Here is a 16,115-nt window from a genome sequence, read left to right as displayed (position 1 = left end):
CTTGAGGTCCCTGGTGTCTCTGGGACAGGGCTGTGTAATTGCCCAGGTAGGTACCATCACGAAGGGACATACAGAAGGCTTGGTGGCTTCTCTACCTGAGTGTGGCGTGTTGGAGCAACCTGCAAAAAGTTGTCGGCAGTCAATGGCTGGGATGGATCAGGCTGTGGGAGTGCACTTCATGTGCCCGCAGGTCACCGAGTCTCATTCTGTGGTGGAATTCCTAATGGAAGAGGGTTTCCATGAGGAAAATTTTCGCTGAAGGTTCTTTAGTGAGAAAGGGGACCGGATCCATGACAGGCCTCTGGCTGTGTGGTGTGCACTAAGTCTGGGATGGAGCCGGGTGGGGGCAGGGAAAAAAGTGGCTGTAGATGTGTTGTACTGGCCATTTACATCAAATCACTAATCTGGCATACGTTTACAGTATGGCCAACAGCAAAGTGAGAGCTGTATTATCAGCGGTTTCTTAATTGCAAAGGGAAATCGTTTGCAGCTTAGTCTTTCATGGAGGACTATGTCTCTCACACTAGAAGTCAAATTGCACTGGGACCTAGTGCTGTAGCCTTGGAGGCTAACTAGCCTTTGGGATCCATCCCAATGGTGAGTCCTAAGGCCCTCTTGATTGAGGGAATGCAACGTGGGCAAAACACTCTCTACTATAAACTGTATAATCAAATTCCAGCCCAAATAGTCGGGAGAGCAGTTGCCTCCTCTGCTGTTCTGATGGTCATTGTCGTACACAACTTATTATCATATATTGGTCCTAAGAGGACACCAAATAGCATGGGTAAATCAGGAAACAGCTGCTATGTGCTTGAGGGATGAAGGTGTCCACCATGCAGGTTATGTTGAAATGTAAGGAAGCCGGAAGGAGTTGACGGGGTCTTGTGGTGCAACAGTGTGTCTGAAAGACATGGTGCTTGCTTCCAAAGTGACAACAAAGTCATCCTCTGACAGGCCCTTGACTGAAGGCTGGGGCTCCATGATGGGATAGCCTGTCTAGGCTAGAAACCCCTGGAAGTGTCTCATTGGAAAGACAGTGCCTGAGAAGGAATGCCCATCTGTAACCACAGCAGTGGTTGTGTGTTGAGGCTGAAAGGATCAGGCAGGGAAGACCAAGTGCAGAAATTGCTTTCAAACGCCAATTGTTTGAGACGTCATTGCTGGATCTCTGTTCAAGCAAGGTGATGGGGTGAACTAATGTGCTTAAATGTGGCATCTACCATGCTGGTATGAGTTGGCAGAAAGGTATGCCCCTGTGGCTAGTGAACGGTTCGTTGTGCTTTGTGAGAGACGCATCCAACCTCGTCAATATGCCTTTCTCCCGAGTATAGAGGAAACAATTATTACCCAGGCCTTCTGGTACTAGTGAGGAGTGGAAGAAATGGACTTAGGGAGAATGTCTCCTGCCCAGTAGACAGTTTTTGGGCCTGCTAAAACTTGGAAGGCAAAGATAGACACCCCTTCATGGGAGGGCTGGCTAGGATGTAGGGCCCGTGTGGAGCTGTTGTCACAACCACAGTGGTGCAAACCAAGGGTTGTTGTAGGCAAGGGGGGGAAGAAGGGATGCCTTACAAACTTGGAAGGAATGAAGGGCATGTGTGTCAGGAGTGGCACTTCTAAGTTGGACTGCCTAATCCCTCCTTGTACCAGGTTAGGGCATCTCTAGCCCTGTGGGTGATTGTTGTAGGCAAATGAGTTGGGTTGCCTTATCCCTCCTTGCACCAAGAGAGGGCATCCTTAGCCCCGTGGGTGGGAAGGGAGTGTGTGTGGCTCCCTAAGGACCAGCCACAACTGATATGTGAAGGAGCATACATTCAGGCGTGAATGAGGCAGTTTTGTCTGTGAGTGCAGTTGTCCTCCGAAAGCAAGGTAAGGATGAATTTATGAAAATGAATACATATATATGCAAAGGGATTATAAACTTCCATCAACTCAAGTGATGTCAGGAATATGCCAATGACATGACAAGAGATCGAGTCATAAGAAATAAGCGGCTGCATAAGCATACATGTAGCGTGCACAGATATACCCAAGTAAATGGGTAAGTGTGCATAATCAGTAATGGAAAGGAATCTGTGTATGCACCTCTATATAACAGATGTACATACGCATATGAATAATATGCCAGTATGTAGACGCAGAGAGTTCTGGGCATTGTGAACAGAATGACGCAACTGCAAGTGTGTCTGTATTGCTATGTAGGGAATCTCAATGAATAGATGTCAATGAATAGAGATAGAAATAAAATTGTACATGTTGATATGAAAATCGTAGGAACCTATCCCGTAAGCGCACACACATGTGTATACCGAGGGATAAGTATACATCTATAAGTGTAAATAGAAATGTGTATAAGTGTAGCAAGATATCATATATATATATATAGAGAGAGAGAGAGAGAGAGAGGGAGAGAGAGAGAGAGAGATTTCTGACTCACTTGTGTAAACAAAGTGTGTCTATGTTTTAACCCGGTGTTCGGTTGTCTGTGTGTGTGTGTGCGTGTGTGTGTGTCTGTGGTAAACTTTAACATTGACATTTTCTCTGCAAATACTTTGTCAGTTGACACCAAATTAGGCATAAAAATAGGAAAAATTCAGTTCTTTCCAGTCATCTTGTTTAAAACAATATTGCACCTCTGGGATGGGCACAAAAAATTTTTTTAAAATGAAGCCTAATTATATGCAAACTGCATTTACTGTTATATTTATATTTTTTGTATTCTTTAAACTTGGCACTTTGATCTGATATTCTGACACAACAAAAAGAGCAGTCATTGTTATCATTTTTTGTTCAAACAGGAACTTCTTTTGCTAAGCATGGAAGTTTTATTTATTTTGCAAACGTTTTGGTGCAGATAGTAAAAAATGGAAATTACTCTGTAATTAATGCTAGGGGACTTAATTTGCTTTAAACTGATCTTTCTCATCTCAAACATTACATTCTGAAATTATACTCAATACATAAAAAGCTTGTGTGTTTTACTCTCAGTGTACAGGGCTTTCACTATGTTCATTTGCCCAAGTGGTCTTTTTCGGAAAATACCAAAATCAATACGACAAGTGGACTTTACAGATCTGTTGGCTGAGCCCTGAAGGTCATGGGCAAAAATCAATTGCGTACACATATTTATACACATTCAAAGCACGTGCTCATGTTCTTCGCGAACGCGAACGACGCCATTTTGTTTCAAGTTGTTGACCTGCCCGTTCAATCCTATATTCAATGGATAATATACGATAACATGTGATGGAAAGTTGGAGAAGGAGATCGTTAAATATCTATTCAGAGAAAGATTTGTGAACGCCTCATCACTTACTGGATTATGCCCCAAACTGCCATAAAAATATCCACAGAATCAGTCGGAATTCACAGTTAAAAATTGTAAACCATGCGAGTTAATACCCTTGAACTGATCACGATGAAACGAAAAAATTTCCAGTCTTGACTTTTCTCAAAATGAAGTCCTTTTCACTTCTTACAACGTTTAGAAGTACTTGTATTTGGCTCTACACGTTACTAGTTTAACAAAATACTAAATTTTCATATCAACTTTAAAACGAAAAAACTAGAATGAACATAAAAGAGAAATTGAATTGACCGTGTCGTACTACATTCCCGGCGGGTGTAACTAAACTTGTACATCTATCTAGATCTAGTGAAAATGGCTAAATGTTGCAGTGTGATTGCGGCGATAGCCATTAAAAAGAATTTTTTATTGCCCTTAAAGATTTTTTGAATGTCCAAGATACACCAGAATAATATGATTTAAACAGCGTTCTCACTGCGAATACCGCAATTGATTTATCGCCCTTTAAAAAAGTATGTTCAAATGTTAAATTTTAGAACATCAGTTAAGGAGCCACGACAGTGTAATGGGTAAGGCAGTTTCTTCTCACCCGAACATGTGGAGTTCGAATCTGGTTAGGACTTTTTTTTTTTCTTTTTTTTTTTAAACGCGAAGCTTTGTAATAACAAATACAGAACACATTTTAACGACTAGAATTTTTTTTTTTTAAGTGTATCACAAGTGAGTCTTGAAGGCCTTGCCTCTCTTGTTGTTGTTGTTGTTGATTTTGATAACAAATCAAAAAGAATAGAAAGGGAAATATTGTGATTTATTTCCTGTTATTGTGCATAACAAGAAAAGAATGGTAATAGGGTTGGTTGCCTGCTGAGGACTGTGTGCAAGTGTTGGGGGATGAAGAACCCAAAAGTTCAGTGGCCAATAGCCTGACAAACAGCAAAAAAGGTGCAGTTGCTGTGCAAAGTTGTGTAAAGTCCATGAATGGGCAGCAGGACCCAATAAGAAACCAAAAAAACATTGTTGGTGGACAGCACGGGGGACAGGAGTGACGTGCAGAGTTGCCTCCCTTGGCACCGATCATCAGCGAAAAGGATGGTGTCTTTAGAGCACATATCCCCTGGTGTGACGTTTCCTCACTGTAGAGGGAGGAGAGTCATGCTGAGTGTGAGAGTCCATGGTTCGATGCCACCGTAACCGACACAGGCGAATACATCCACAAGGGGAATAAATATAATGTCCCTTAGTGCCCTGGGCGTCCCTACCCGAATCGGTCACCATCGGACGCGAGACGGTCGGGGCATGTGGCGTGACGGCGCCGTAATCCAGTGTTATGGGCGTCATGGACGAGGGGGTGGCAAGTCCGTCGGCTTGCCGTGGGATGTGCATCCCACTGTAGCTGAACGGTGGTCCAACCTTGCGAAAAGCTCCTGCGAGAGGACTGACGTTCAGCTGTTGTGCGTTGATGGATAAAGGGATAGACAAGATCAGCCCGAGCACTGCTGTGGCAGGATCGAGTTATCAAGAGGCACTCCGACGTGAAAGTGCCGATACTAGTCTGGGTAACAGCAGAGTTAGGCAATGGGGCAGAAGAAACCAGCACTGCCAAAGTTCAGTGGGCTGTGCACATACCTGTTCTGTGGGCGAGGGGCAATGCAGGCGCAAGGTGTGGCACCTGGAATAATTGCTGCAGCAAGTTAGCAATGAGTTGCTGGTTGTTTGGTTGAACAGCTTGCTCAGACGCCATTAGTGGATGGGAAACAGCAGCAACCGGCGGTGTGGCAGATGGGGTCATCACCGCATAGCTTGGTGGGACCGTGCACGCACCCGCACTGTTGGCAAGGAGCAGTGCTGGTACAAAGGAAATAACTGCGGTGGTCACCAGCAAGGGTGCCCAAGCAGGGGTTGCCTCCCTTGGATCGGGCACTCCGGACAAGGGGGAGGGTGCACGCGTATGGGCAAGCGTGTCCCCTACTGGTCCACCTTCCTCCCTACATATGGGGTGGGCATCCCTATGCGCCTCAGTCACCACTGGATCCGAGACGGTCGAGGAATGCCGCGTGGGGGGTTGCGTGATCCGATGTCACAGCCGCCACCATGGACGCATCGCACATAAGGCCCAGTCTAGCGTGCGGATCCAAAGCAAGCATATTGTGTTGTTTCCCCAAAGGGATTGTGGCACATTCCATTGGTGAAACTGTGGGTATGGGTAAAGAGATAGAGGAGGTCGACTCGTGCACTGCCGACTGGCAGGGCCGAAAAAACGCGGATTGTGTCGAGTGCGCTCGTGGATCAATAAAAATGGCACTAAAGGCAGCGCTGACCTGAGTGTGGGGCAACAAACCTGTAGAAGTCACCAGAGGAGGTGTATGAGGTGGTGGAGGTCTGGAGTCGACCGGAGGGAGCAGAGGAAGTGGAGGAGGCAGTGGATTGGTGTTGTTGAGAGGGCCAGGAGTAGAGGGCCCAGAGTGTCAACGAATCGATTGCAATCGCGCCTTAATTTTAGCGCGATCGCCCAATCATGCTATATAATTATGAGACCTGGTTGGAGACATAATTTGACAAAAAACAAGAACACCACAGAATCGACAGACAGACAGAAAATACTAAAAAACTTAGCTGTATGATGAGCACAGGAACAGGAGTTATGATGGCTGCTGGAAAAAGAGGGCACTAGTCAGGGTGGCAAAGGGGAGGTTACCTACTTCTGGGGGGTTATCGGCCATAGCTACTTTCGTTTTCTCCGCATAGGTGGATAGTAGTTTGCACAGGACAGGAATGTCAGACCCCTGCCGGAGTCTGCGCTAGTGGGTCACAGTTAAGTATGTGTAATTAAAAAGTTGTTTTTTTTAAAGAGTGGAAGAACTGTAAAAAAATGTTATGCAGAGTTAAAGAATAAACAACAACAAACAAACAAACAAACAATGTGATGTGTGTTACCTGTGGAAACCACCTGTGCTTTGTGGATGGCAGGAGCTGCCATCTGAGTTTTCATGAAGGTAAGGTCATGCATACATATGTGTGGGACTCAAATGCAAGGATGATAGGGCAGGGGTGGGGTCTGTTTTTGTTGTTGTTGGTTTTTCTTCTACCAGTAAGTGATGACTTCTGAAACAAGTATATTCAGTTTGTTATTACCAATACTGTTATGACAGGGAAAAGCCAGAATGGAAGGGCGATGACTTTTAAAGATAATAGGTATAGGTTTGTCTGTCGCATACATTTCTTCCATAGTTTCTTCCTCGGAATGTTTTCTGTACATTCTTTATATACCCATATATTAAAAAAAGAAATTTGTAAAAACAAATTGGTTTCTTTTTTACATTCTCTTCATAACCCATGTGTATCCAAAGAACCAAAGCAACTGTTTCCACTGTTACAACAGGTCAGTTGTTAAGGTGGGAGTGGTCAGTCTATTTTTAGCAACAATATCAACAAACATATTGTTAACAAAAAGAAACTGACTGTAGTTTGTGAATAATCAATATTTTTATATCCTTGGTATGCTACACTAGTGTTTACTGTGTAAACTCTTGTGTGTGTTTTTCTGCAAAGCAAGAAGTATATTGTGGTGTACATGACTTATGTGATTTGTAGTAATCAATCAGGAAATATAGTTATGTTTTTATTCATAGCACTGAACATGTTTTTTGTTGTTTTTTTACGTATACTGTGAATTTTGTTTCAGGTGAAAGAAACATGATTGCTTTCTCAATAAAGAAAAAAAACTGTGAACTTGAACCCAATATCTTGGATTTTTTGTTCAGTGAGAATGTGAAAAATACTGAAAATGCTCAAAATTTATATTTTTAGCAACATAGGTCAAAGGTCATCAAAATGAACATGTTCCACAAGCATAAGAAAAAAATGTCATATTTTGAAAGTTTGTTTTATTCTGGTGACATTTTTGTTTTATTTTGGTGACATTGATACATTATACATGAAGTTTGGTCTATAAATGCACACTTTAGAAGCATTTTAAAACTGCTGCACAGTCACTGCTAAAAAAAATTTAAAAAAGGGGGTGGGGGGTTGGGGGGGGGGGGAATGGGGGTGAAAAACACCAAAACTACTGAGAGTTCAAACTGAGTGTAACTAACTGATCCATGATCCCTTTCCCCATCACACTCACTAATACCCCACACCCACACCCCCATCCATCCCTTCCACTGACCACTTCAGAGGAAATAGAGGAGAGGTCCAGCCGGTAGATGAGGGCCATTTCTTCACAGCCAGACAGGATGACCGGAAAGACACTGCCCCCTGACAGGGCCAGACTCACCAAGGGCTGGGTGCTCTCTGAGCGAATCCGATTGCTGTGGATGAATAGAAAATGTTGCTAAAAAGGATGCTGTTGACATTGCCTTAATAGCTGTTGACAGTGATCTTCTTATCGAATCACCAGGATTCACAATGACCACAATCATCTCATAATCATCACCATCACCATCGTCATTATGAATGTCACTACCATCATTATTATCATCACCATTACCATCATTATGGCCAGCACTATCGTCACTATCATTATTCTAACAACCACCATCATCCTCATAACAACCACCACCAGCATCATCATCATTATCACCACTACCACCAACCTCCATCACCCTTAGTATCACCACCATCACCATCATAACCATAACCAAAACAATCATCATCACTATGACCACCATCATAACCATCACCAACACAATCATCAACACCACCACTATCATCATTATTACCACCTCTATCATCATCAAAACCATCATCATCATAACTCTCAACAACACAATCATCTCCACCACCACCACAATCATTATCATTATCACCAACATCCTCATCATAACCATCACCACCACCACCACTGACTGACTGATATGAATACTTATATAGCACAATATCATTCCTTACCTGTATTGTTTTATATTTGTGTTGAATTATGTGTTGTTTCAATATGCCCACTTTCTCATCAATCATGTCTCTTTCCTTTAATATGTGTAGGTGTTTATTCACTTTTTCACTTTCAGTTAATCCCATTAATTATTATCACCAACATCATCATCATAACCATCACCACCACCACTGATTGATTGATATGAATACTTATATAGCACAATATCATTCATTACCTGTATTGTATTGTATTGTATTGTATTGTATTGTATTGCTCTTCTGTCACAAGACTGATCTATGTGAAATTTGGGATTCATTCGAGTATGCTCAGATTCTACCACTTCCTATGCAGATGTGTACCCACCAGAACCTCTGGACATCACTTGTGTCATTCAGTCAGGATTTCTCTCTCTCTCTCCCCCTCTCTCTCCCTCTTTCTCTCTCTCTCTCTCTCTCTCTCTCTCTCACACACACACATGTATGTGTATATCACACACACACACACACACACACACACACACACACACACACACACATGTATGTGTATGTCAAAGTGGGTTTCACAACAAAATGTTGCCAGGCCACTCTCTTGTTGCCATGGGTTTTTTTATATTTGTGTTGAATTAAGTGCATGCTACACACAGGACCTCAGTTTATCTTCTCATCCAAACGACCATCATCATCACCACCACCATCATTATTATCATTACCATTATCATCATTTTAACAATCGCCACCACCACCATCATCATCATCATCATCATTATCACCACCATCATCATCATCACCACCACCGTCATCATAACAAAGACAAGAAATAAATTAATCTCCTTTGGAGTCTGTGCCAGTAACTGTCACTAAGAATCATCTCCATTTTACTGGTCAAGTTTTAGCATTTTGCATGTTGACCTCACCTTGTTTTGTGTAGTACTCTGTGTATCATATTTCTATTCCTTTATCTTCACAATATGTATTATCTCTTTTTTGTTCTATTCAGTCTTAATTTGATTTAGTTTATTTTGTATTTTATTCTGTTTATTCTTCTTTTGAATTTTTTGTTGGCTGGTTGGTGTTTACATAATCATCATGACTGTTGCATATATAAAATAATATACTTCTGTTTATGTGTTGTTTCAATATGCCCACTTTCTCGTCAGTCATGTCTCTTTCCTTTAATATGTGTAGGTGTTTATTCACTTTTTCACTTTCAGTTAATCTCATTAACCTTTTTTAGTTCATTTTTATACATTATTGGTGGTCTGGATGCAAGTTATTCAGATGAGATGATAAACCACAGTCTCATGTGCAGCATCCACTTAGCACATGTAAAAGAACCCACAACAACAAAAGGGTTGTCTCTGGCAAAATTCTGTAGAAAAATCCACTTTGATAGGAAAACAGATAAAACTGCATCCAAAAAACAAAAAAAGGTGGTGCTCTCAGTGTTGCGACACATTCTCCCTCGGGAGAGCAGTCTGAATTTCACACAGACAAACCTGTTGTGACAAAAAGTAATGCAATGCAATATATATATATATATATATATATATATATATATATATGTACATAGAGAGAAAGAGATACAGATATAGATATATATATATAGGAGGAGTTTGTATTATACTCCATGTTTGGTGATACATATACTTACCATGTCAAACTGATGCAAACTAGGCCTATTGGTTTGCTCTGCTTGGCCAAATTTCGCGCGGCTAACAGTGAAAAGACGCCCCTCTTTGCCTGGTCCGCTCTTAGCCAATCAAACGCCTCTAAAAGCTATAAGCGCTGAATCATTCCGTGGCCATCAAAGAAAATGCCCCATGAGAACCACGGCGGAGACGTGGGGATGGACGGGCGGGCATTCGAGTTTGACATGGTAAGTATATGTATCACCAAACATGGAGTATAATACAAACTCCTCCTTTTGGTGTCATATACTGTGTCAAACTGATGCAGAATTTAAAGCAAATGGAGGAGGGCAACGCCTACTGGTTCGTATGGGGAGTCCTTGTAACCGAGACGGCAGTGTTAGCCGCGACAAAGGAAATCCCCTTGGAACCGTCAGCCCTGGTCATACAGAAATCCCGGAGGTAGAAGTTGATGAAGGGATTCTCAGACTGCCAGAAGGCTGCCTCCAAGACATGCTGCAGTGGCACCGAGTGCTGGAAAGCAGCCGAAGTAGCTATGGCCCGCACTTCGTGTGTTCTGGGATTAAGACAACTGATATCCTTGTGTGCATGAGAGTAGGCTGTACGAATGACTTGGGAAACCCAGCGGGAAATGGTGCCTGCAGCGATGTCTTTCTTGTAATTCTCATTGAGGGAGATGAGAAGGCGCCTCTGAGAAGAACGCCTATGGCGAGACCTATCCCAATAGTATTTGAGACACCGAACGGGGCAGAGATGCCTATCCTCATCATCTTGGGTAAGAATATCAGACAAAGGTCTGACCCTCAGAGAGGGGGAAGGGACCTCGGGGTCTTGGTTCTTAGCCAGGAACTCTGGAAGGAAACGAAGAGTGATGGAACCATCTCTGTGGAATGCTAGATCTTGTGGCATACCACTAAGACCATGAATCTCACTTCTACGACGGCCAGTGGCCAGCAACAGAAGGAAAGTGGTCTTGAGAGTGAGCAGGTCAAAAGGAATAGTCCCCAATGGCTCAAAGGGCTGTTTTCGAATGAAATCCAGCACCAGGAACAAGTCCCAGAGGGGCACTCTTCTGGGATTCCTAGCTTTCTTCAGAGAGGCGCCCCTAGCCACCTCTCTGAGCAGGAAATCAGCTTCAAAAGCGGGACTACCTAGCTGTTTGATAGTGGTACAAATGGCAGACCTGTACCCTCACACAGAACTAGCAGACAGGTTGAGAACCGATGAGCAGTGAGCCAGAAAGTTGGCCAGCTGCATGCTCGTAGGGTTAGTAGGGGGAATGTTCTGAGCTGCACACCAACGCAGCCATTTCTTCCAGCCAAAGTCATACAAAGTCTCTGTTCCCTCCCTCCTGGCTTTGGAGACTATGGAGAGGAGGTCAGAGGAGGCACCCCCCTGGGTCAGCGCGGCCGACACAGAGGCTGACCAAGGGGTGGAAGACTTCAATGGTGATGCTGACAGTTCCGACCGCACAGCAGCCACGCGTGCAGGTGGAGCAGTTGAGGATTGGAGTGAGGAAAGCCCGAATGAGGCTGCCTCAGCAGATGAGGTTTGGTTTCCAGTTCCAGGGGTGGAACATGTGTCAGGGACTGAAGGACCGGAAACCAGGGCTGGGCTGGCCATTTCGGCGCAATGAGGATCAGCTGTGGGGGTTCCAACCTGGCTTTCCGTATCACCTTGGACAGGATTGGAAAGGGAGGAAACACGTAGGCAATCAGACTGCTCCAGTCTAGAGAGAGAGCATCCACTGCCCACGCTTCTGGGTCGGCGACCGGAGAGACACAAGTGGGAAGTCTTGTTGAACTTTGTCGCAAAAAGGTCCACCATCGGCCGGAACCACTGTTCCCACACCCCCTGCAGGGTGTCCTTGTCCAGGGTCCACTCTGTGTGTATGACACTCTTGGACCTGCTGAGAGCATCTGCCAAGATGTTGTCTTTTCCTGCTATGTGTCTCGCTGAAAGTGCAATGCCCTTGCTGTGGCACCAACGGAGGAGAGCCTTGGTCCGCAGAGAGAGGTGTGCCGAGTGCGCTCCCCCCCTTTGTTCACGTAACATGCGACCGTCGTATTGTCCGTGAACAAGCGGATGGTCTTGCCAGTGGCCTCCCCCATGAAGTGCAGGAGAGCCCTGCGAACTGTCTCCAGTTCCAGAACATTGATGTGGCATAGGCGCTCCTCCGGGGACCAAGTCCCTGCTGCATGGAGTGAGTCCATGTGGGCTCCCCAGCCCAGGGAGGAGGCGTCTGTGAAGAGTGCCACCTGAAGAGTAGGTGGGGCTATGGGCACCCCCTGTGTCAGAAGAGGGGTGGTTAACCACTCTGATGTCACCTCGAGGAACCACTCGCCCAGACATATCAGGGTATCCCATGGCTGAGTGCTCTGGGACCACCGTAGCCCGAGTGCCCTCTGAAGAGGGCGCTTGAGAACCCTGCCCAGGGGAATGAGAGGTGCCATGGACTCCATCATGCCCAGGAGGGAAGAAAGTGTCCGCGCTGTTGCTTGGGAGGAACGGCGCAAGTGGCTGAGGAGGCCTGCCAGACGGTCCCACCGATCTGGCGTCAGAGAGACTATCATAGACCGCGTGTCGAATCTCATCCCTAAGAAGTCGAAGGACTGACTCGGGGACAGATCGCATTTCTCCTGGTTCGTGATGAAGCCCAGTTGGGAGCAAAGGTCTAGAAGTCTGGCTGTATGACTCTGGCACAGGGCCTGTGACTGGGCCAGAATAAGCCAGTCGTCCAGGTACACACAGAGACGAATGGATTCCGACCGGACGATGGACACCAATTCCCGCACCACCTTGGTAAACAGGAAAGGGGCAAGGGACAGACCAAATGGGAGGGCCGAGAACTGGAACACCTTGTCCCTCCACACGAACCTCAGGTACCGACGGGATGCCGGGTGGATGAGGATATGAAAATAAGCATCTTTCAGATCGATGGAGGTAGCCCAATCTCCTCTCCTGCTCCATCGACCTGGGCACATAAGGAGGAGGAGTGGATCTTAGAGGGGGGCGGTCCCCCGCCCAAGGCAGCATGTACCCCAACTCTAGCACCGATACAATCCAGTCGTTGAGTCCCAGAGCACGCCACTGATGTGCATGCTGGGACAAGTTTCCTACTTGGAGGGGCTGAACGACTGGCGGTGCTGAATCGGGGCCCAGTCATTGGGGGTGCTGCCTTCTGGCCTTGGGCATGGCCGGTCGGCTTGGACGGACATGAGGTGGTTTGTTCCTCTGCCGCTGATTCTGCGCACGCCGCTTTGACTTAGGAGGCGTGGTATATGGAGGGGCCCTGGTGGCGGGTCTCTTCAATGGCATGGAACCCTGGCGCCCCTGGGAGGAGTGGGCTAAATATGAGGCCACCTCCCTGTTTGTCTCTGCACTGTGGCTGACAAAATGCGGCGCATACTGGCCGAAGAGGGAGTGCTGCTGTGCTGGGAGGGCAGCCCTCTCCTCTACTGGAATGTTAGAGAGGCGGAGAACGGCATCACGCCACGCTAGCACAGTATTGAAGTGAAGGCTGGTAGCTGTGTCTGCAGCTGCCATGAAACCAGACGCTACCCGATTGCCAAAAGTGTTTAACCTCGGGTCTGAGAAGAGGCCAGGCGGGACAGAGGAAGGAGACTCCGTGTCCTGATTAACCGGACACTGTTCCCACAGCTCATTGGCCCTGTGGAGGAACGCGTCAAAGAAGGTATAAGCCGTGGAAACCTCGAGGAGGCAGCGGCGGGCCAGTTTGTCCCACTCTGCTAATGTTTTAAAGGAAAGAGTAGCTGAGGTGGGGAAGGTGGTGTGCTGTGAGACCAACATCCTGTCCTGCGCGGAGGGCTCTGCTTCCCTGTAGGCAGGGTGGTCCTGTGTGTACCAGGACCACACTCCTCCCTTGGAGGAATCTTTAAGGAACTTGCCTTGGGAAAAAGCGCCCGGGGCAGAGAGGGACTCCCTGCCTGGAGGAGGGATGGAAGCAGCACCCCTGACAGTGCGGGCTGGCTTATTAAGCCATTCCTGAGCCATTTCTGGCACTCTGAGTCGCCTTGTGGTTCTGGAGTTAGAGTCACATGGCCGAAGGAGGGTTAAGGGTGACAAAGTTGCCTGAGGGACTGATTCGGCATGCGTGACCCTATTGGGGAGGGTCAGTTCGAGCTTGGCAAAGTCCGAGTTTGGTTCAGGCTGGTCCCTAGGTAGGCGTGGGCTCAATCTGTCCCCCTGGGATGGGGGCGAAGAGTGCTCATCCGCTTGTTCGTCCTCATCCGAAGACAGGGGCTCCCACTCTTGTTCACAGTCCATCCCCTGCTGGGTGCCATCCCTAGTGGATGTACCCACGGGGGCGTCCTGTGGGCTGTGGTCAGCCCAGCGGGATGAGCTGGGACGATCCCGAGCAGGGACCCTGGCCGCCGCTGTTATGTCCTTGACACCTGAAGCGGGTGGGGAGCGTGTGGACCATAGGTCCAACCATGCTTGGGATGGTGGGTGCCACACATTCTCAGAGAGGGCGTCCCTGGACGCCAGAAGGACCCACGAGTGCTGTGAGGGGACAAACACCCACTCATCTCCTTGTAGGACCGAGGGCTGGGTAGGTGGGAACGGCAGGCTCCCACGGGCTGAGCGGGGCCCCTCAGCTGCCGTCGTTCCTGAAAAGGAAGCCGTTGTGACCGTGGAGGTCACCTGTGTGTTGACAGAGGACCAATTTGAGGCTGTAGTGGTAATATTGGTCGAGGAGCTCGACCTGCCCGACGAGAAGTCAATCCCTCTTGTCGGGGCTGTGTGAGTCACCCTGTGATCTGTGCTGGGTTGGGTCCGGTGGGGAGCGGACAAGGGGTTGGTCCCTGGTCCTCCCGGCAACCCAGCATGCACCACAGGTGCGCCCCAGTACGGGTAGAATGGGGGATACCACCCGTGGGCACCAGCCATCCTGTGACCCAACCCCAAGGGTCACTGGCGCCTTGACCTCGCTGAAGGGAAAAACCTGGCCAAGCCGGATAGCGGGAAGACCTGCAGAGCAGGTTGCCATGCGCCCCGAATCCCCTTCCGTGGGGAGACTGGGGTGGCTTGGCCCGGGGTGGGCAAAGTAGAGGTCCCCCCCCGGAACCAAATGTTTTTCTCCCCCAGAAGGAGGTGGGGGAGGGGGGTCGACCGAGAAGGGAGGAGGGGGAACAGCACTGGGGCCCCTGAGGGCCGTCTCTGTGTGGGGACCCGGGTAACGGCGGGGGGCGGCCTCCCCTTGGGAGTTCGCACCCAGCCGCGAGTCCCCACCACCAAGAGAGGACGTGCTACTCCCCCCTCCACCTGCCTCGCGCTGGGACACCTCGGGAGGCGACGCTCGTATCCCTTTCCCCCCGGTCCCTTTCATGACCGTTTTACTGGAATGAGCATCCCCTCCGCGATCAGACGCATCGCCGCGGTCCCTATCGGGAGGAATCATGAGCTCCGGGCCTGGGAGAGTCTCTTGCCGAGTATCCCTCCCAGCATCATGATCCCTGCCTTCATAGGATGGCATATGAGGCATGGTACCGCGCGTAGGCACCCAGTGAAAATTCGATCCCCAACAGAGAAAGGAAAGACAGGATCGACTCAGAGGTAGAAAAATACAAACGAATCGAGGGGGCCGAGTCGAAACGAGTACACAGAATGTAAGAAAAATATACAGACAAGCCGCATACAACAAAATAAGGCCAAATGAACACGCTTAATAGCCAAAAAAAGCGTAAGACAAGACAGAGCGAAAACCTGACAAGATGGCGTAGAGAGCCTTGGCCAAAGGAATGATTCAGCGCTTATAGCTTTTAGAGGCGTTTGATTGGCTAAGAGCGGACCAGGCAAAGAGGGGCGTCTTTTCACTGTTAGCCGCGCGAAATTTGGCCAAGCAGAGCAAACCAATAGGCCTAGTTTGCATCAGTTTGACATGGTACAGTGTATGACACCAATATATATATATATATATATATATAATCAATAAAACAAAGTTAAAAACCAACACCTATTTTGTTAAACAAAAAATCAAATCAAATCTGAATTTTCGCTGCTACCCAGCAGCTTTATCACAGACTACGCTCATAATAGGTGATGTAATGTTATTTTTTACGTTATCTTTCTGACCTTACATGACGTCTTCTACTATGTAAATATATCATGTTCTAAATATTCTTTCAATTGTCCATATACACATCTCTCTCTCTCACTCTCTCTCTCTGTATCTCGGTGATCGTGTGTAACCACCACCACCATAAACTGGACTGGTAACTCCAAGAATTCTGGGTTCACAACAGGAGAGAGAGAGAGAGAGAGAG

General features: G+C 47.2%; 1 protein-coding gene across 1 annotated transcript in view; it reads right to left on the bottom strand.

Annotated features, from left to right (window-relative positions):
• The window catches only part of LOC143275247 (trafficking protein particle complex subunit 14-like), an 83,579-nt gene that overhangs the window by 41,149 nt on the left and 26,315 nt on the right, over window positions 1-16,115 (bottom strand). Inside the window, exon 5 of the mRNA XM_076579221.1 lies at window positions 7,476-7,617. Coding sequence (XP_076435336.1) covers window positions 7,476-7,617 — 142 coding nt within the window. The remainder of the gene's footprint in view (window positions 1-7,475; window positions 7,618-16,115) is intronic.

This window comes from Babylonia areolata, chromosome 30, assembly GCF_041734735.1.
Source record: "Babylonia areolata isolate BAREFJ2019XMU chromosome 30, ASM4173473v1, whole genome shotgun sequence".
Lineage (NCBI taxonomy): Eukaryota > Metazoa > Mollusca > Gastropoda > Neogastropoda > Buccinidae > Babylonia > Babylonia areolata.
The sequence above is the reverse complement of the archived record's forward strand: the minus strand, read 5'-3'. Positions and strand labels throughout refer to the sequence as shown.